Source organism: Sinohyriopsis cumingii, chromosome 12, assembly GCF_028554795.1.
Source record: "Sinohyriopsis cumingii isolate HCF-2022 chromosome 12, ASM2855479v2, whole genome shotgun sequence".
NCBI lineage: Eukaryota > Metazoa > Mollusca > Bivalvia > Unionida > Unionidae > Sinohyriopsis > Sinohyriopsis cumingii.
In genome coordinates, this window is record NC_142972.1 from 46,853,774 (window position 1) to 46,876,674 (window position 22,901).

Consider the following 22,901-nt stretch of genomic DNA (forward strand, 5'->3'; position numbering starts at 1 on the left):
TTCAAATCTGTAAACAAGTTTATGTTTGACGTCCACTTGTCACTGCTTTATTTTACTTTCATAAAATAATTCCCTCTTTCAAAGCTCAGTCTGTTACTGTCAGTATAGTAATTTTTATTTAAACATTGCCAGGCTTGACTCTATCAAACAATCTTAGGCATATATTTAAAACAATAAGGTACTCGTGTGCAAATAGGCACATAGGTAGTAAAACTAGGGAGTAGACACTTCCCTCAGTGCAAAAAGAAACTTATAAAAAATGCAAAGTCAGGATACTGAGCAATATCTTTATTTTGAGTTTACATTCAATATAAAAGATAAAACAAAATAAAATAATATATGCATACTCACATATAGCCAGTACAATCTACTTTCTGCATTATTTTACCAGAGAATGGAACAATATCTCAGACGCAGTTGGATTTTTGCAGCTGTATTGGCCTGCATGCAGAGCCCGGATTTCATGCTTTTAATTTGTATTTGATATAATATTTTATTACCGCAAATGGAAACAAAAGGTATTTCACTGTGACGATTAAAATTAAACATAAAATTAATCAAAATGGATGTTGTAGACTACATAAATTCTTGAATTTGAATAGTGCTGGAAACATTATTTAGTTCTCAAACTAATATAAGTGTATTTTTATTTGGCAAACTGTAAGGTGTTATTTTATTTGCTCATTATAGTATGATCACAAAATCAACGTTCTCAGCCTACAGGATGGAATATGACTTTAAGACAACTTGAATTTAAACAGTTAAAGAATTGGAATATAAACACTTCAAATTTCTGAAATTAGTAAATGCGGAGTTAAGAGTTTCCACTGATTTTAATATGCCTCGCTGCGAAAAGAACATAATCTACAATCAACTGTAATTGATATGGGTAGGTATATTGATCATCAAAGGGTTAAATATAATAGCTATAAGGAAAGTGTTTGCTTCACAGATGCGAGCCCGTTTGTAGTCAGGCTCATGCACTGCATATCCAGATAAAGATAAATTGTATGTGAAGGTTTTACTCATTGTCACAAGGTTATGTAATAAGCCAAATAAACAAATCGAGAACGTAGTGAACATTTAAAGCACACAAACGCCTCTGTCTTTGTTACTAATTACGTCTTAAATCTTTCAAGAATATATCGATATCCCTGGCAACGTATCAACACTTGCAGCTTGTTGTAAGACACAAAGCACACCATTGGGGTCACTTCCATCCTTTGGACACCACACCCTGTCTTGGACATTGCTACTACATTTGACAGACCGTGGAAAGGCATCTATTTCTTTTGCGTCGTACTTAAAATTGTAGATCAGATTGCACATTTCGTCATCTCCTTTCAATCTTGAAGTAAAACAGGAGAAGGTTAATAACACAATTTTACCATGTATGATGCTTAAAGAAACGAATTGACGATCATCGTCTTTTCGGTAACATCCACGCAATACATGTGACCTTTACTAACACCAGACCAAACAGAACAAAATATTTTGGGATCGAAGTTAAGAAGAGACTTCAAACAAACTGCAAATCAAATTTACTGTTTAAAAAAACCCTTTTCATTGGTCGGTATATAAATTCAATCCTTATGTTATGCTTTATGATCTCTGGTGAGGTGAGCGGAGACTAAGGAACATATCCCGAATGGAACACCTAGACTTTATTAATTCTTCTACCGCACAATAAAAGCATAGATGTAGAAAGAATTTCAGCGGGCACTGATGAGACTACTAATATAATATATCTAGAAAGGTTTCTGCACTAACCAAATTGGTTTATATACAATTTGCTTATATATATATATATATATATATATATATATATATATATATATATATATATATATATATATATATATATATATATATATATATATATATATATATGGGTGAAATTTTAATAATGCCCTCAACTGATGATTTCTTCAGTTGATTGTATATGATATTTGAAAGCATTACTTTCATCAGCTTAATAGGAGCTATGCCTTTCATTACTCTGTAGTAACTCTTATTTAAGAAATATGATGATGCAGACGAAAATAGCAACGTGTGATTCTGGAAAGAAAGGAATGCTGTAAATATGCCAATATATGTATCAATAATTATCCAATATTGATCCAGACCTTCGGTGAACTTACCCAAATGTCACATTGCTTGGCCCTGGATTTCTATAACTGCATCTTACAGCCTGAAATAATTATAATATGATAACGATTCTGATGACAACAATGATGATGAGAGGAAAATAGTAGCGGAGTAATCTAAGAATAAACTGTACGAGATCCACTAAGGAAAGCGCCCTTCCTTGGATGGTAGGAGTGACCGGATGTCACTTTGATCTTAAGGCTACACCATGATCTTATCTCACCATGAAAGACAACTGTTCAATGTCATCTTGATGTTGTGGTTAACTACTACTACTGCTACTACTACTACTACTACTACTAGCAGTAGCTAATGTGACAGTAATGCCATTTTAATCAAATAGTATCATTAGTTTAATTACATGATACTGATTATTGATGAAAATAGTTTTTTCTCTCTCTCAGTTCTGTTCATGTTAGGAAAAAGGTGTTCAGATATCTGCACATGAACAGACAAACCTGACAAAAGTTCATAAAATTGTGTCCGAACAGCTGAATCATATGTGTGTCCTAAAAGCATGTATAAAGACAATGTTTATGAGGTGGCACTCAATATAATGTGGGCCTGCTCAATTATATATTTGGTTTCAACCAAAAATACATGAAAGTAAAATTCCGCAGGTGAGTAGTTTCCTTAGTGTTCATGTCTCAATGTTTAGAATTCTATCATCTATTCGCATTTTGCTCCATTCAAACTTACCAGCACATCGCCAGGTCTTATCTCAATAGGTCCTCCTTTAACTGGGATCATGTCCTGCAATTTAATGAATATAAATAAATGAATATTCCACAATTCGATGTCTGCAAACGTTTGAAGGAGAACATGGAGCTATGTGAACACCAATACTATTTGCGGACAAAGCAAACGATTGTTTACAGCGTATACTTAATCTCTTATTTGATTAATCATTAAGTATATAAATCGTATGACAAATGCCAACAGAAAGGGACCACAGTAAAGCATTTACTCAAATAGCACGTGCAAGTCTGATATTTAAGTACTACTGACCTCACAAAAGCGCACACCACAAAGCTAATTATGCAATAATTAATGATAAATCCTGCAATACGTTATCTCTTTTTATAAATAATAACGAGAAGATTTGCTACTCCTTATTACAAAATTTTACTGAGATGTATATGCGCACTTGACACAGAAATGTTCGAATATCAACGTGTACACTTAAGGCATTATGCGTGCACTGCATCCATTTTTCTATATTTACACGTGACCACACAGGAATAGATTCATAATAGTCAACGTTGAAAAACAGGCAATGATGCAGTGTTTTGTTTGATAAAATATTTTGTGATGCAAAGTTAAAGTTTGATTTTTATAAATCACCGTTTGCATATACATGAACTGGAGGCTAAACAATACCATTTTTTCAAATTCTAAGCATGTATTTCAAGCGGAAGAGATATAGTTGAATATTTCTGTTGCACTGAGTCAGACACGTAAAGACCGACGGTACATAATTTGCATAATTCTTATTTATCGTGTTAAAGTAATTGTCATAAGAAAATACCTGAGTTTTGTTTTGAGTTTTTTCCATCCTGGCAAAGATGAATGTGTTGTTTCTTACGATATAACCCTCTAGGAGATAACCTGAATTCAAGTACGATATCAAACTTAAAGCATATTTAAAACACACAAGAAATGGCATCACAAAACGAAATGTATTAGCTTGATGACAGCGTAGGTTACTAGTAAACAGTTGATTGTAATCTGGAAGAGAACACAGTTTACACACAATATAAACCATTGATCAACGTTACAGAAGTTCAACTATCAAAGATTTGCAATCTGACTTCGGAGAAAATGATCACACATTATTGTCAGTAAGAGAACCAATAGGACGGTTATTCAAAATATATCTACTTTATTCACACTCTTTTAGTTCTCATTACGGGAGGATAAAACATGAAAATTAGAATATATATTATATACATTGACAACGATTTTTTCCGTTATTCTAAGAGGAGAGAGTTGATGTAGAAAAGGCATAATATTAACGCTTCAAGAATTTGAATTTGTCCATTATTCTTATATAAAACTGCATCATATGATAAATTATAGATTCTCTGGATCTTGCAGATAATGTTTTAAATCATTGGCGAATAGACACTGAGACTTTCTTTTTTTACAGCGTATTGATTAATCCACTTACCGTTTCCATGTGTATGGGCAAAATATTCGTAAGCATTGATTGGAACTCCTTCCCACTTACAGGTGAGTTCTGCCTTAAATTCTAAAAATATAAATTCAACATATAAAGTCAAGCATTGAATTATGCATAGAAAATATGTGAAGAAATGATTGCAACCAGTAAAGACTGGTATGAAATAAAACAAAGTGATCGAAACAGTTTCAGGTAGCAATAATACATTCGTCGATGTGTTGGAAACCTTGAAATGGTTCATTCGTTTTTAGTTGACTTATCCTTTAGACATCATATGGGATGGAATTAGCTAACTGATTACAAGCAATATATCTTTCGTCTGAAGAATAGTAAATTAGGTAGATGTACACCATTAGAAAAGAAAAAGAAAACCATTCTAGATTGTTCAAACAATTAAACAGGTGATGGACATCGGGATTCAATTTACTTGTATCTACGTGGGTGTAGTCATTGTATTGCCTAAAGGAAATGTTTAACATTGAATGCATTGTCTCCGTCCAGTATACCTTTGTACGCCCGATGTAAATCATTTCTTACCTTCTGAAAATGCTGGAATGTATCCATTGGCGAAGAGATTCACGGTCTGATATGAATACTTTCGGCTGCAATATTTATAAAATTGCAAACTATTTATATCCTTATTGGAGGACCAAAGTAAATAGAAGGGAAACTCAGTGCACAACACCAACATTAAATCTCTAAATCTGAATTTGCTTATTAAATCCCTGGTATGCCAACTTCGTGATTCCTTATTTAATGCAAAACACGTCTGGAAGTTTCTTCCTACATGCTATCAGAAAGATTCTATTATCTCAGACATGCCAATTGTATTTTATCTGTAATTTCTGTAAGGGTTTGTTGTGCAATAGATCTTAATGACAACGCAGAGGATCATGTATTAGATAGCAGCTTAGACCCTCTCGGTGGTGCATTCTTCCTCATTGCTAAACTATATATACATTTAAAATATAACCGTGGAATCTTCTGACACCAAGAAGTTTACAGACTAACAAATGAAGAATATTCCTCGGTTATATGTTATATACCTGCTAGTTTCAGCATTTACATAGGACAGATGAAAAGGGTAGACCAGAAAAAAAATAAGAGTATGTTGCTACAGCACCCCTTTCTCGAATGACAACAGAATGACAACATCTGGAAATCTACATCACCAGTTATAGAAGTTAAACAACAGAACGCACACCATTAGAGTGTTATAAATATTGGCGATTGATGCATATTCTGTGACTAAGGCAACAGTCGCTAATATATATTCTCATTGTTATTTTTTATATCATCTTGAAAAATATTGAAATCTAGTTTTGATTGTTTTGGATATTTTAAGTAAATATTTTCTTTACAAAAGTACATACCTCTTTTCTGTTAAGAAAAGTGTAATATTCGCTGGATTGCTTTTCAAAGAACTAGGATCTGAAGAAAGAGGACACATAATTATTTTTTGAACAAGTTATGCAAGAAAGTTCGATTGCTATGTTGGAGGTCAAGGGAAAAGAAACAAATCGTTTTGACAATGTTACAGGCTTAAAGTCGAATAAAAGGTAATATTTATTTGAATTTATTAACTTTTTTGAATCAAGCGATATTAACATTAATACAGAAATTAATAATACGAACTCAGATGAAGTGAATTCATAAATATGTTAATGCGTGATGCAAAAATAGACTCGAAACATTTTTTGCCAACACTCTTGAATGATACATATGCATAACGTGCAATATATATTTATATACCTAGCACTCTATCTTCCAAGTGCATTTGAATCACGAAGTAATTCAGCTTAAAATCCTTTCCAAACTGGATACCGACATCTGAAAATGAAACAAAACTCCTTCGGGTAAACAGCCAAATAGTGGCTTATGCATATTTATTAAAATTGGAAGAGTAAATGCCCATGACCGCCTATTATACCCCAAATAAAAAGCAGGGGCAGAAGGTAACTTTAATAGTATTTTATAACATCTTAGTTTACATAACTGCATTTCATGTAAAAACCCTGACTCTAATATAAAGAATAATATACAAGATGATAAATTAATTCGCTTTGTTTGTACTGTATGTCAGAAAAAAGTGGGAATTATATCAAGGAAATTAAGCCACGAAATTTAAAAGGTCAGCATTATGTTTTCATCTTAAAGTTATTTTTGTTACTGGCAAAACAAAGCGAAGGAATCGACGCTGCGGCTTAAAATCTTAGAAGAATATCACAAGGTTCTTGCAAACAGACGTATTTACAATATCAAGAAATGAATAAAAATATTTTCAGATACTAAAAGTCATTAAAGACTTAAAGTAATGGATAAACATAAACCATCGTGTGTACTACAGCAAAAGTGGTGTACAGAATCAGATGCCTAGCATAACATGATAATACCGTCAGGAAATATGGTGTTTGTGTGGTGTCCAGAATATCCATCCCACCCTGCTAATGCAATGGACCTTCCAGAACAAATATCTCCATGATGATTCTTGCAATCCCTATATATATATATATATATATATATATATATATATATATATATATATATATATATATATATATATATATATATATATATATTGCAGAAATGATAAAGCAAGATAAGTGTTATGCATAGGCATGAACGAAGTTTGTTCAACAACATATGACAAAACCAAGATAAAAAGTTGCATAAGAATGCACGAATTTTACAACGTGTTTGATACCTTTTGCTTAATCTGCTTAGTAGTATAGAAGATTGTGACACAGAACGTTACGGCATCGCAAACAACAATAGTAAATCAATTGAAAATCAGACGATCCTGAAAACCCCAAATAAACAAAAGAAACAAAACAACAAGATATTAGTTAAATCCGTATCCATTTTTCGAAACATAATCAAAACATAAATAAACTAAATCTCTTCTGTTTTAACATTTGTTTTCACATGATATCAAGTCTATATTTAAACGTTTAAGAAAAATTCAATTTCCTATTGGCAAGAAAGATAACATCCAAGTGAAAATTAAATATTGACGATGCTTTTATTTTTCCCACAAACGTTGTGTCGCTTGGTTTAAAGGCATTATATGTGTTTGTTAACCTCTCAATATTTTGGAAAATAAAGATGTGCTTACCATAAAGTCTGATCAGTTTCGTATTCTTCGCAAAAAGCAAAGGAGATGTGATGGGTTATTTCTTTGATGACTTCAACTTTATAACCCACTGAAATCAAATAGTTGATACAGTAGTGATAAGACAGAGATGCTACCTGAATTCACCTTGACGAATTAAAGCATTCAAACATTGCAACCAATTATTGAAGTTTACGTTAAAATCCCGTGCAAAGTAGAACATTTCATGCCACTATTTTTTTCTATCAAGAGATTGAACATAAACTGTTCTAAAGTGTTAAATTTAACAATTGGTTTTTGACGTTCTTCAATTATCAATTTTACCTGTTATTTTTATATTTTAGAAATTTTAATCATGAATCAATGTTTACACGCTCAAGGAATCTAAAGAGCAGAAGTGCAATGTGTCTCGTCAGTATGTATCGTTTGAAGATCTCACAGATAGCTAGTTTTGAACACAAATTCAATGAATATGAATCTAGAACATTAGTATCCCTGCTTATCTGAATGCTTTAATAAGAGGATATTGGTTGGAAAAAATTGCATATATTTAGAAATATGGTATTGAAATAGTTTTGCTACGACCTTTTGCGAACTAAGATTGGAAAAAAGAGTGACACCGTGGAACCCTCAGACCAAATGAACTACAAACACCCCTAAAAATAAGAAAACAAAACTTGACAATATACTGCATGTGTGAAAATGTAATTATCGTCGAAGTTTGACTTACCTAAATTTGTTAATTTAATATCAGTGACAGGTACAGCCATACACATATAGACGTCAGGCTGGTAAAGGAGAAGAAATCTAGATAAACAATTCAGTAACATATCACTAAATATATAAAAACAAATTCATCAACGACAGAAAAAACGAACAACAATTGTAAAAAATTAAAGTACAATGTTTGATTGCATACCGAATTACAGTAGTGAAAATGGCGGGACTGAAGTCGTTGCGTTAGTGTTCATCTTTAGCAGAATTATAGTGGTGTCTATTTTGGTCTGAAACTGTTACTTCAGTTATCGTTGTAGAAAAATGCTAGACTCTTTTGGTCGTGAAACTTTAATCTTTATCACAGTATTTGAAGGAGGAACAAAGTACGGCAGAGGGATAAAGTAGAAAAGAATGCGCATGAAAGAGAAAGAGATATATAGAAAAGCCCATGAGCACAAACAGAAAAACAAACAAACCTCAACGCTATAAACTATTAAGATCATCTGGTATGTTAGTGGTATAATGAGCGGAAGAAATCTTGATCTTTAAAAACACATTTCTAATTTATTCATAATTTAAAAACAAATTTACTGTATTGTACTTTTTATAAACACATACTATGTTTTGCAAATAATACAATGGTTAAAAATGTTTTGCAACGTACACAATATAATACAATTCTAATAAATTAAACTCACCTCAGGTGCACGAAACCTCGGAATATGGATCACCGTTTTACCTGTAACTTCGGAACTGATTTTTATTGGGCTCGTTTCCATCAATGGCAAACTGATTAGTGTTAGAATCGAGATCATCCATAGAAAGGACTGGACATTCGTCGCTTCTTGCTCCATGTTTTGTGAAGTAGCAATTGCGTAAGCACTAGGTTCACATTACTTTTATATAAACTTCATAATGCCTACGCATCTTAAGAGGACTGTCACACTGAATTTGATATATTAGTTGTGGTCTAGGCGGCAATATAAGTGTCACTGTAGCAATTATTGTTGACAAACATCCATACCTTCTCATGTTATGCAAAACCGTAAAGTTAGGCCACTAATTCAATTTGAAACAGCTGTTCTTAGAAAGATTTTGTACCGTGTTTATCGGCTTTTGTTCTCTACTGAAAGCAAATCATCTATCACCATACTATCTTCACTTCTCTGTAGTTTTGTCATACCTGAGATGTACCTGAGATGATCAGTCTCAGACCAAGCCTACGGAAATTGTACCTTTTATACCTTATTAATAAATGCATGTTGCCTGGATATGTTTCAGCCATTTCATTTTATTTGATTAACATTTAAAATTTAAATAACTTAATATATATATATTTTGTCTTATAAGGCAAACTATTGTTGTAAGATACAGTCATTTTCAAGCAACCTTCTTGTATATAAAATGCAAAAGGCAGTTTCCAAGTTTATATTATCAAATATTGACATAAATGTTGTAAATAATATTTATTAATAGAAAGCCACTACCAACGTATACTGCTTATTTTTGTTTTCTTTACATCTATCCGTCAATATATATATATATATATATATATATATATATATATATATATATATATATATATATATATATATATATATATATATAGTGTGTGTACGCTGTATCAGTTATATACCACGATATGCATACAATTTCCATTAAAAGGAAACGAGGCTTGCCCGAGTTTCCGTTTTAAAAAAATGTATACAACGAGTGGTATATCATTGGTACAGCGTACATACATTAAATATATTTATTCCACATACAAGTTTTCATTTTATATTTGAGATAAAACTGACGGCCATAAACAGTGCACTTTAGGGGTGTGAACTCTTCACAACCCCTCGAATGTATGTACGCTCAAACAAGTTCAGTAGTGATTAATAATTTCCTGTATACTTTATTCATATTAATCGCTATATGTTTCTTTTAAATAGAATGAAAACGCAAGGCTGATAGTTAACATCAATTTTTAAAAGAAAATAGTGTACATGCAAACATTGAAATTACAGAGTTCGTTTTCATGTACAGTAACATGGCGGCCATTTGTATCCATAGCAGCACTACGATTCGAACCATAAACATCAAAATAATGAAGGAACAAAAGGTAATTAAACAATTTAACCCTAACTACATTTCACTGATATAATTTTTGTTCATATTTCGCTATTCGTACTGACTGTCAGTGTCACTTTCAATAATTCTCCGACGTTTCCGCTGTGTGGGCCATGTTTGAGAATTCGCCTGTTGAAAGAAGTTGATCAAGTTAGGGATCTCGTTTTGCGGTGATGTTTGATCCGTAGAATGGGTTGCTGAGAATTTGTTCTGTTGAATCAAGTTTGGTAACTTGATATACTACAGTCTGTTTCTATGCAGTTTAAGATTTCTTTGTTCTGGGGATGGGCGTTGACACCATGATTACTTGGCCGATGTTACTCAGGTAATTGGAGTACGTCTGTTGTTGCTTGTCACTAATGTTTGAGTAGCTGTTTATAGACTGTACATTTTTGAGGCCGGAAATTTGCATGATATCAATTGTGGGAATTCTTTTGTCTCTTAACGTCTTAATTAGGTACGTGTTTGTTAATTTCTTTATTTCTGTAATTTTTTATTTTTAATTCATTTTTTCATGATGCATCCAAGTTTGTTAATTCCAACGACTTGTTCCCTACACCATTTTGGGTTTGTCGCTGAGATTGGCACAGTGGTAGGAGCAATAGAAAATTGGATCTTGACGTTGACAAAAGTCTGCTGGTCTTAGCTCAGCATACCGGTTGTAGATAGCAAGTGGATCTCTCTCTTTGTTGTTTTTGTTTTCATACATCTTAGGATTAATATCCATGATGTCCTTGACATTGTCGCCTGTTCTTGTCTTTGTCTGCCTTTCATTGTGTTCAAGATACTCGAGGCCATTCACATCTTTCTTTAGTTTAACATCCCCCATTACAGATTGTAATGTTCAGTCACTCCACTCAAACCAAAATGCACAGAGTTGTTAAACCACAGTGGGCTAACAATGGCTTCAGGTGTTTCCATCACCAATAGTTTTGGCTATACAAGGCATTTATTTCTTCGTCTGTGATCGGTTGACTCCGATTGGGTTTATTTCCATTTCCTTTAGATCTTAAATAATTTTGCTTAGCTCAAAGAGCCATTGTTAATGCACGATTTGTGTATGTTCCTCTCATGATTGTACTTGCATATTTCTTGATTTTAAGCTCTTCGGTTCAAACTCAGATCCATCTTTTGTCATAACACTGAGTATAAAACCAGCCAGGTGCTGATCCAATTCAGATGGGTGTATCTCGGGCACATTTCTGAATTCATTTTTTTGACTACAAGAATTCTGTCACTAGCCTTACATCAAAAAGTGTCTTTTTTACAGTGTTCGCATTCCGCTTATTTTCTATAAATTTCAGTATATCATCAGGCTCATGGTGTACAAATCTGTCTTCCCTAATAAACTCACATTTGGACACATAATTATCATTTTCATTTACAAATGTCTCAGCCATGTTCTTATCAAACTCTAAAATTAACTTACAATTTAGTAGATTAAATATTGCTTCATCATCTTGCTCCTTATCTGATGTCATTGTTTTCATTTATCCACAGAGTTGCAATATTTGAATTTTGCCAGAGGGAGAGACTGGAAACAGCAGTGTTGATAGAGATGACAGCAGACGACACAGGGTGGAGCTCAATAGTATTTATTTTCTGGATTGAGTATGGTTGTTTTTTTTTGTAAAAAAAATGTTAGTTTCTATAAAAAATATTTTGCATGAAAATCATTTTCTTGTTATTTTCTCCTTTATAAATGTAATATTCCAAGATATTCATATCCATGTTTGGAGAGTATAATATATATCAAAACATGATCATTATGTGTATTCATACGCCATGGGCAAATCACACTTTGATATACCAATACTTCTGGTATATGATGTTGCTTTATACCAACACTTCCAATGCCGTGTTCTTTTCAATGTATGTGGTACAGAGCCAGAGATTGCTCAAGTTATATTCATTATATTAGAAATAGTTGCATTATTACTTTAACGTCAAAGAGTACTGAGTGTAAACTATACAGAAAAACATTTCGCATTCTACAAGCTGCACATCCGATAAATCAATTTAAATAATACATCACTTTCTTCAACCCCTTTATAAATTATTTTTTCTTAATCTACATCTCTACAATAAATTAATATTATCATTTTATGTAAATATTATGACTGAGTATTAATGAGTCTGACGTTGTTTTTCTTTCATTACTAGCCTATTAATCTTTCAATATTTTGAATACATTGTATAGATCTCCATTATGCCAGAATACGCATTTCTACATCAGAGTCTGGACTATCGTAAGACAAGCACAGCAATAGCGCGGAGCAGGCACGACCGCCCTAGGCTAATATATGTAAGTATTCCAAAGGCAAGTTTATAGCTGAAATGTCAATACGCATTCTCGTAAAATGTACAGTGAAATTTTGGCTTTTTAAGCGATTGTGTAAAATATGAAATAATACACATTTTTCTGTTTTTCCATTAAAATTATAACATTGTTTCATTTAATACAATACAGTTTTGCAAGATGTCTTTCTTAATATTGAAGATTTGAAGGTTTAAAAAGTGTTCATACCATCAAACCAGAATGTTATAACAAGCCAAAAACTCCTAATTCCTTTAAGCTTTTTTTTATATGTCATTATCGATAAAATGTCGCGCCGCGTGTACCGTTATTATTTAAATGCAATATATGACTTACTGATTTCGATTGAATTCCGTTTATCTGTTACTGTTTCGGACGAATGCGAAAATCGTCCATCGACCAATGATCACCAGTATGTATGACTGGTCCAATTGCAAAAACATATTAGGGCGCTATTGAATTGTAATGGTCGTCTATGTCATTTGTCATGAAAAGCAACAATGGATCGATAGATTCATACATATAGTCAATCAATCTGAAAGAAGACAAATCTAGTATTACAGATTTTTAACTTCTTTACGAAAGGCCCAGTGTATCTAGAAGCAAATGCAGGAAGAGTTGGCAATACATTCATGGTCATTTGAATGTTTAGTAAAAACAAATCTTCCAGTGCTGGTGACTTGCAGATACATTGAGGTTTTCCCTTTAGAATCTTCATCGATAGAGCTCTTTAACTAGTTTTCTGTATCTATTAGCAGCAGAGGCACCATTTGTACAAATATTAAGAGGTTCAAACCGCCATATTTCCGGTGAAATCTTGTCAAAGTCTCTTGAGCAGTTTTGAGAAGTTTTCAATTATTTCTTTTAATTAATTGTACTGCATGCAACAGCGGTCTTATTTTATCGCCGATTTGTATTATTTTTGTCAGCTGGAAGCTCTTCACGCATTTTATTCTGGAAAGCAGTTTATGTCATGATGCCTCCTTTCAATACAATTTGTCAAAACCGTTTTAGCACTTGCAGCAACGAAGTCATTTTGAATGTTTTACTGTGTTAGTGACAACAGTCATATCTGAATACATATTATGTGATTTGAAACTTCAAACCACATTATGCGATAATAATTTCTGCGTGATATCAGTTAAATGTTTTATAAATTTAGTTGTTGTTGTTGTGGGGTTTAACGCCATTTTTCAGCACACGATTGGCTATGCATGGCGGCCAGTATTAATGGTGGAGGAAGAACCCGGGATAACCCCGAGAAGAACCACCGACCCACGAGAAGCTACTGGCAAGCTTTCTCACATACCCACATTGGCCGAATCCTGGACTCGAACCCACGCAGACAGAGGTGAGATGGCAGTGATCCGTAAATTTAGTTTCGGGAACCATGTTTCATGGTTGATCCTTTATTTTGAAAAATCTTATTGTTTCGGAAATTGCATGAGATAAATTTCTCAAAAGAATGCTAATCAATAATTAATTGCTGCATCCGATTTAGAATAAAACCTTAATTAAATTATACCACCAAAATTTATTTAATGTAAACGGCTAAACAAGAAGGTGGAGTATATATGTTTACGTCTATCTTCATCTCTTCACTAAAAAATGTACAATGTTAACCATATCATTCAATGAATGATGATGTTAATGTTGGGTGAAAATGGAAGCGCGTACGTAAACAAGTTTTAACTCTATGCAAATATATTTACTAGATGGGATTTAAATTTCTATCCAATGAGATATAATGTATATGTTCGTATGTTTCTGGTTCTAAAGACAGGTTTGGTGTTCGATCCAAAGAGATATAGATTATGCGAGTATATTTTCGAGTCATAAAGACATGTTTTGGCGGTCCATAGTGATCAAGCCAAGTAGTTTTTATGGTACATAATTGACATCGAACAGTACCGAATGTAAACGATACAAAAGACATTTCATATTATACAACTTTCACACCCAAACAATCAAAGTAAAAAAATATCCTTTTCTTCAAATCTTTTAGTAATAGTTTTTCTTGAAAATCTACCTCCATACAATAAACTAATATTATCGTTTCATTTCAAAACACTCCACACATTATTATACACGCATACCATATATATTATTCTATTGTAACGGTCAACTTTCACGCAAAATAATTGTCTGCAAGTGTTATGACCGTTTACTATTCAGTCTTTGATATAAGATACTTACCTTCATTATGTTACTGAGTTAAGTAGAAATTAACTATATCCCACGGGACTGTTGGAAATTTTACATAAATATTTTATTAAGAATATGTAAAATCAAATATACTATATTTATATTTTTAAAAGACGAATTCCTAAATTTGATGAATATGCTGAATTAATGTGTAGACGGCCTGAATATATATATATATATATATATATATATATATATATATATATATATATATATATATATATATATATATATATATATATATATATATATATATATATATATATTGAAACATATTTAGACGTCTGAGTTCAAAAATGTTGACGTTCCAACTTGCTTGTCATAACACACTCCAAGGACGAATGTCACGCACACTGCACTTGTTTACAATTTAAGAATATGCACCTGATTTAGAATGGATCCCATTACATAAGATGACGCATTTCTAAACCAGATTATGGACTATCTTAAAGCAAACACACTCCGACAGCAATAGCCCCGAGCAAGGACAATCGGCCAAGGCTACTATATTTAAATATATCAGGGTCACGTTTTCAGTCGGATGCCTGTAAAATGTACAGTGAAAATTTGCCTTTTTGCGCAGTTCTATACGATACGAAATGTATTACGACTCTATGGTCACAAACTAAGATACATAAAGAAGCAAAACCAACAATTTCTCTAAAAACATAAAAAAATAATTTAATTCTCAAAGTTATAAATGACAATGTGAGAGGAATTTAGAGTATTATAAAGTAGGACCAAAAATATCTTGACAAAGTTCTATGAAAGGACAAATAAATAAAAATTTCCGTATAAATTTCAAAACTGAACAGTCCAAACAAATGTTCCTCTCTAATAATATCTAAGTACAACATAAAAGACGTCTGCAGACTTACAACAGGATTGCAAGAAATAAGGATGACTGCAAAAGAGGAATGAATCTGATTGTTCAGTTCCTTCCTTATATCACCTTGCTAAATTCCATGCTATACCCAACGTGACTAATATTACTACTCATTTTGGCCTAAAAATCGCTTTTTCATGTGACCTTGCCCAGGCAATGGAAAGTTACTTAATTCTTCCAGAGTCTTCTAAATCCCTTCATCCAATGACGATTTAAGCCAAAGACGTAAATAAGTCTTATTATTAAGACAATTATAAGTAATTGTCAACATATAAGTCAGCATCTCCTTATAAATTTGTGTAATTTTACACTCTTATCAGTCTCAGGTCACGTACGCAAAATCTAACTAAAGACATTGTGTTAAAATTACAACCATTAATAAAAATTACAAAATAAAATAAAATCATATACCAGGAGTTACAAAATAAACCGTAAATCATAACAGTGCTTTTTCATATTTAACAGTTTTGGAAGATGTATTGAGTAATATTGAACATTCAAAATGTTTTAAAACTTGTCATTCATCAAACTTTAGTGTCATCAGAGATGTCCGTGTAGTCAAAGAACGTGAGAACCGGAACGGTTATACGTTGAAATTTGTGGTAGTCTTTTATGATAGCCATCTTACTCATGATTTAAATGGAGTGAATTTCTTTGTAATCTTTCCTGTATACGGTTTATACGGAAGGTTTTCCGCCAAATAGGTCAAATGTGGTATCCCGAGTACCATAACTATTTGATTCTAACGTATTGCTTACTGATAGCAATCGAATACGATTTTTTTTGTTACAGTTTCGGTCGGATGCGAAAATCGAACATTGACCTCTAGCCTTAAAGTATGTATGTGTGTGTGTGTGTGTTCCAATTACAAAAACACATTATGGCGATATTGAATTATGATGAGAGTCTATATCATCTGTCATTAAGAGCAACAATAGGTCGATATAATGACGCAAATAATCAATCAATCTGAAAAATAAAAAAATCTAGTATTAAAGATTTTTAAAACTTTTTACGAAAGGTCCAGTGTGTCTTAGAAACAAATGCAGGAGCAATTTGCAATAACTTCTTGGTCATTTGAATGTTTGTGTGAAAAAATTCTTCAAATGCTGGTGACGTGCAGATGCTTCAATTTTTTTTCTTGTTTTTTGTCTTCATAGTTGTTATTGTTGTTGTTGTAGGGTTTAACGCCATTTTTCAGCACAAGATAAGCTATACATGGCGGCCAGTATAATTGGTGGAGGAAGAACCCTGGAAAACCCCTGGAAGAACCACCGACCCACGAGAAGCTACTGGCAGGCTTTCTCACATACCCACGTCAGCCGAGCCTGAGACTCGAACTCACGCAGACAGAGGTGAGATGGCAGCGATCCGTAACGGTGAGTGCTTTAGACCACTCGGCCACTCGGGGCCCCCTGTCTTCATAGATAGAACAGTTTAAATATTTTGTTTTCATAGATGGAACAGTTTAAATATGTTGCTATATTTATTTGCAGCAGAGGCAAAATTTGTACGAATTTTGAAAACATCAAACCACGATATTTCCGATGAAATTTTGGCAAAGTCTCTTGAGCAGTTATGAGAAGTTGTGAAAGATTGTTTACTTTTTATCAATTTTGTTGCATGCACCAACATCCTTCTTTGTTGGCTGATTTGTATTATTTGTGCCAACTGAAACAAACACACAATTACACACAAACGAACGCGTGCATACAAAAACACATACTTATGCATTCACACCTTTATGTTAAGAGATAAGCTTTTGTTCAGGGAAATAAGTAAGCACACAAACACATGCAAAGGTACGCACGCACACATACACATACAAACAAACACACAAACAAGCACAAACACAAACGAACGCGTGCATACAAAAACCGATACATACAAAAACTCGCAACGTACGCGCACGCATACAAACACACAAACACCAACCCCAAAAAAGTACGCGCAATCGTACACTCGCATACAAACAGTTGTACGCACACTTATACAAACACACACATACAAACGTACGCGCACTCTAACGCAGAAGTTAAACGTACGCGCACGCATACAAACAGATACACATACACACAAACGTACGCGCACGCATAAAACACACATACAAATACAAACAAACGTACACGCACGCATACAAACATACATACACACATAAACATACTCGAACTCATATATAAATACACACACACAAACAAACGTACGCGCTCGCACACAAACACACAAAAATACACACACACACACTCTTATACGGCAGAGAAACAAAGAGTTTATAAACAAACTTCTTTTTTTAACATGCAGACAAAAACACAAAAATGTTGTACAGCAGCTTGTAAATATTCCATTTTGATCATTTTGATGTGTATTTTATCGTCAATTTGACGTGTATTTTATCGATGTACGTAATCATCGGATTTTTATTTATTTTTCTTTCGCGTTCCATTTTCAAAATGTTTTTGAAATTAACGTGTCCTGAAAAAAGTATAAAAACTCTTGTCTTGTCTCTCTTCGTTTCAAAAGTGACATTCCCTACACTGTGACTACCTTCGCTTTCTCTGCTCTCTCTTCCTTCACTTTCAAGGTCATCGGCGAACAATTAATTGATCGTGCCAGTTGGAAGGGATTTTATCTTTGCAATCCCTTTAACATGTTAATTGCTGGACCGAACGGTTCAGGCTAAATCGAATTTGTCAATCGTTTGATTGAACATAAACATCATTTGATCGATCGTCCACCTCAACGTATCTTGTGGTGTTACAAAGAGTGGTAATTGGTTTGTTGCGAGAAAGTCAAGCTATTCCATCGTGTTTGTGGAAGGCATTCCCGGTGAGGAGAATGGGAACGTGTCTGACCCCAGTCAAACTCATCTTGTCATCTTCGACGACATGTTAGGAGAAGACGAAGAAGAAATAAAACTGTGGTTTTTGCGCAAAGGGCATCAGTTTAATGCCAGTATCGTTTACATTACCCAAAATTTGTTTCAACGAAGTAGAGCCCATCACACCATCAGTTTCAATGCTCATTAGGTGGTCTTCTTTAAAAGCCCTAGAGATAAATCGCAAGTTGAAGTGTTAGCCAAACAATTAGGAACGTCTTGGCTGACTCATGAGTACGAAGATGCCACTCAAACTCCTCACGCTTATTTACTAGTGGATTTAAAAACCAAGCCCGATTATTTGCGATATCATACCCATCCCTTTCACCACTGTTGCCAAGACGGAGGGCCTGTCGACTAAAAAATAAAATTCTATAAAAATCTCGGACACTTTTTGTTGGCCTCACACCTCGTCAACATGACGTCCCTTTAGTCTCATCTTATCCCCAAGAAACGACCTGCAGCGAAGGTGACCGCGTCTCCAGTAGCCTCAGGTTCGTCCACTTGTCCATTTCTGGTGCTGCCAGCCAAACCCAATTGGACACCCGTTCTTCCTAATTTGATGAAAAACGGAAACCCGTGTCTCCAAGACCTTCTCATATTTACCGTCAGCGGTCACTGATCACTAGGTACATGCTCTCAAAATCAAAGTCCAAGAGAGATTGGGCATGTTACAGAGTTTACTGGACTTATCCAAGCAAGAACTGTCCCGATTTAGTCCGTTGCTAACATCTCCACAATGCGTTATGCCTGTCATCAAGTTAATACGACGTAAAGGCAATCAATGGTGACGCATTCCACTATAAAATAATAACCTATACCAGACGATAGGTATCAGTGTTTTGTTTGCTCCGGAAATAATGATGTCACCCCCAAGAAGTGATTCCTCATTTACCCCTAAAGGAAAGAAAAGGAAAAGATTTCCTCCTCGTTTACCCAAATATTGGGATATGTTCTCCGTCCTGTGAAAAGTACACCAACTCTACCATCACCACTACCCCAGTGACCAAGACAGACGAAACCCACGGATGCCTGCGGAATAAGAGGCACGAGATGTCTTTCAAACACCGTCAGCAGCTCCCATCCCTAGTAAGTTTGCAGCGTCCTTGTTAACTCCTTCCCCCATAGGCCCAACGAGAAGAACTTAAAGTTAAGGTTAAAATGACGATGTCCAGTCCTCATTCAACAGGAGCCTTAAAGAAAGAAGGGAAGCCAGAGGTGAAAAACGAAAAGAAAACCAAAGCCATCCCATTACCACTATCACCACCACCACATCGACTTCTACTCCCGTGGCACATCGGATACGTAAGCTGTTTCCAAAGCACCATCTCACCCTATGCAAAGTAGCATCAGCGAAGAGTGGGTGACGTATTAAAAAGTCCTGATGGAGAATGTGTTAGCCAGTATTTACTACGATCCATCCGGTTATTTGGGTTACGAGGAGTTCAAAACTTGTATCGTGCTGTCTAAACCCGACTCAAAAGCGTCCTTGTACCTTAAATGAGACGATGGTTACAAGAACAAGCCACGTACACCTTGCCCCCGAGTGTATGACATCGATCAACAAACATTTGTTTTGTGTCATCGAGGTCTTTTCCAAATTTGCCTTGGTCGTGCCATTGACTTCCAAATCGAGCAATGAGTTAGTGCGAGCCATCAAACTGATGTTGAAACAAAGCGATCGTCACCCTCTTCGATGGCAAACCGACAAAGGCACCAAATGTCTGAACCACGCTTTCCAAAAACAAATAAAGAAAAGAGACATTCATGTTTTCATCACCGGGAATCCCGAAACCAAAGCCAGCATCGTGGAATGCTTTCCAACGCACCTTGAAGAAAGAAAAGAAAAAACGCAAGTGGAATTTTTTTACGCACCAACACATTCTAAAGTACATCGACTTCTTATCGCACTTGGTTCAAGCGTACAAACATTCTTACCATCGGATGATCGGATGTGCCCCCTTCCCCCCCCAAGTTGTGACACCCGACAACGAAGTGACCATCTTTGAGCGTGTGTTTGGTACGTCCCCTAATGTAGCTGTTCCCAAGAAAGGTGGAGTGTTGACCTCCGGAGATTGGGTGCGCACTTTCAAAAGCAGGCGCACTTTCGACATAGGTTACTTACCTAACTGGACCACCGAATTGTTTCGTGTCACTGAACGAGTGCGTGGCCGTCATCCTCAGTCTATAAATTGGAAGACATAAACGAAGAAGTGTTAAATGGAACGTTTTGCGTGCCCGAGTTAAAATGCGTGACCACAAAATATGACGAAGTGCACGACATCGACAGCATTCTCGATCAAAGAACTCGTAAAGTGGGAAAACGCCGTGTCAAAGAAGTCAAAGAACGTTGGAAAGGATATCCTCCCAGTTTTGATTCTTAGATCGACGCTTCGCAAGTCATCGACTATAAAAAGAAGTGATCATTTTGCCCTTCAACACAGCCTCAGCAACCGCCACAGCAGTGACCATTCCTTCACTCAGTTCTTCTATGCAAGATCTACAAAAAGAACTCTTGTAGGTGTGGCGTGGAGAACGTGTGCCTGAATTGTTTCACATTTTGGGTGGGAAAGTAAAGATGATTTCGCCAGGTGAGCCCGTACGCATTCACCACAGACAGAGGTTTTGTGGATGACCGTGTGGACACGACAGAGTTCCCCTTCTCCCTACCCTGTGCGAAAGCCTGCAGCAGGTCGGGGGCACAATCCTAGACAATAAAAAGATTGCATAACCTTGCTGACAAAACAACCCTTTTCAGGGCTACCCCTAGTAATCTAGAAAAGAGATACTAGTCAAGTTATCAGACCTTTGTCTGTCTTTGTGTTTGCTTATAAATAGAAATGTGCCTATAAACACTTTGTTTCTCTAGATTTGTAAGATTTTGTGTGTTTGTATGTGTGTGTATGTGTGTTTGTTTTCTTCCCTTATCCCTTAACAAAAATGTGTATATATATGTGTGTCAGTTCGTGTACGTTCATATGTGTGTGTATGTGTGTTTGTTTTCTTCCCTTAGTAGAAAACGTATGCCTTCACAAAATGTGTTTGTATGTGTGTTTGCGTGCATTAGTGTACCTTTATATGTGTGTGTGTTTGTGTTTGCTTTCTTCCCTTAGCAATGAACGTATCCCTTAACAAAAATGTGTTTGTATGTGTTAGTGGGCATTAGCGTACGTTTGTATGTGTGTGTTTGCATTCTTCCCTTAGCAAGAAACTTATATCCCTTAGCAAAAATGTGTTTGTATGTGTTTCTGTTCATTAGTGTACGTTGAATGTGTGTGAATGTATATTTGTTTGTATTCTTCCCTTAACAACAAACTTTTATATTAACAAAAAAAGGTATGCATGTTTTTTGTATGTACGCGTTCGTTTATGTGTGTACGTATTGTGTTTGTGTGTATTTTGTTTTTTGTGCTTGGGTACGTTTGTATGCGTTGTATGTTTGTCATTTCCCTTAACCAAAAAAATCTTTTCCCTGTTCAATGTGTTTGTTTTGTGTGAATTTAGAATAGCGTGACCATAACCACCAACTATTTTGTTGAGGTGATTGTAGGTAATGGTGTGTTTTGGAGATAACATATTTCCTTCTCCCTAATGTATTGATAGTAAAAAAACGTAGATTCTGTTAGTATGAGTGTTTATTTTGTATAAACATTTATTTAAGATTAGCACTATCATCATTATGGAATTTGTGGTAGGTGACACAATGTCTATAAAGTTATATGTCCCACCTCGCCAGGCAATATAGATTCTTTTCCGCTGTTACTGTTTTGCCCGATTGAGGTCAGCCCCTAGAAGCATTGTTGCCAATATCCAGTACCGTGACGTCACCCCAACTGTTTAATTCTTTTTCTTTCTATACAGACCCAATATGTTTTGTCGCTATACAGGCCCAACCTTTTGGCCGTATAAATCTTGTCCGTGAATCGTCCCAGGGTGTTTCATAATGATAATTCCCATTGTCCGTGAATCGCCGTGAAAAGCTATAACGCTTGGCGGGCGGGACATGTAACCGTATATAACGCCTGGCAGATATTGTTTTCAATGTCCAGTACCGTGACATCATCATTCCTATTGTCCCTATAAAGTCCCAATCCATTATCTCTATGCATCCCTATGTTAAATTCCTCTTGACGCTAAACAGACCCAATACGTTTTGTCGCTAGACAGACCCACTATTTTTTGGTCGCTAGAAAGGTCCAGGTTTTTGTCGCTAGACAAGCACAATATTTCCCCATGTTAACTTCCCCTTGTTGCCAAAGTGGCCAAGGTGTTTTTTCTGTGGACATTTCCATTGTCACTAGGGTGACCCAGTTTACTACTATTGACGACTATCAATTCGACGAT

General features: G+C 34.9%; 1 protein-coding gene across 1 annotated transcript; it reads right to left on the reverse strand.

Annotated features, from left to right (window-relative positions):
* Nucleotides 1-273: 273 nt before the first annotated feature.
* On the reverse strand, nt 274-9,078 carry LOC149786384 (putative peptidylglycine alpha-hydroxylating monooxygenase 1). Its single transcript, XM_089976804.1, has 12 exons — nt 8,858-9,078; nt 8,173-8,230; nt 7,446-7,533; nt 6,724-6,827; nt 6,083-6,160; nt 5,704-5,761; nt 4,868-4,932; nt 4,319-4,399; nt 3,677-3,756; nt 2,848-2,901; nt 2,142-2,191; nt 274-1,348 (listed from the first exon to the last, which is right to left on the reverse strand). The coding sequence occupies exons 1-12, from the start codon at nt 9,011-9,013 to the stop codon at nt 1,135-1,137; spliced, it is 1,086 nt and encodes a 361-aa protein (XP_089832930.1). The 5' UTR covers nt 9,014-9,078; the 3' UTR covers nt 274-1,134.
* Between the last annotated feature and the right edge of the window lie 13,823 nt (nt 9,079-22,901).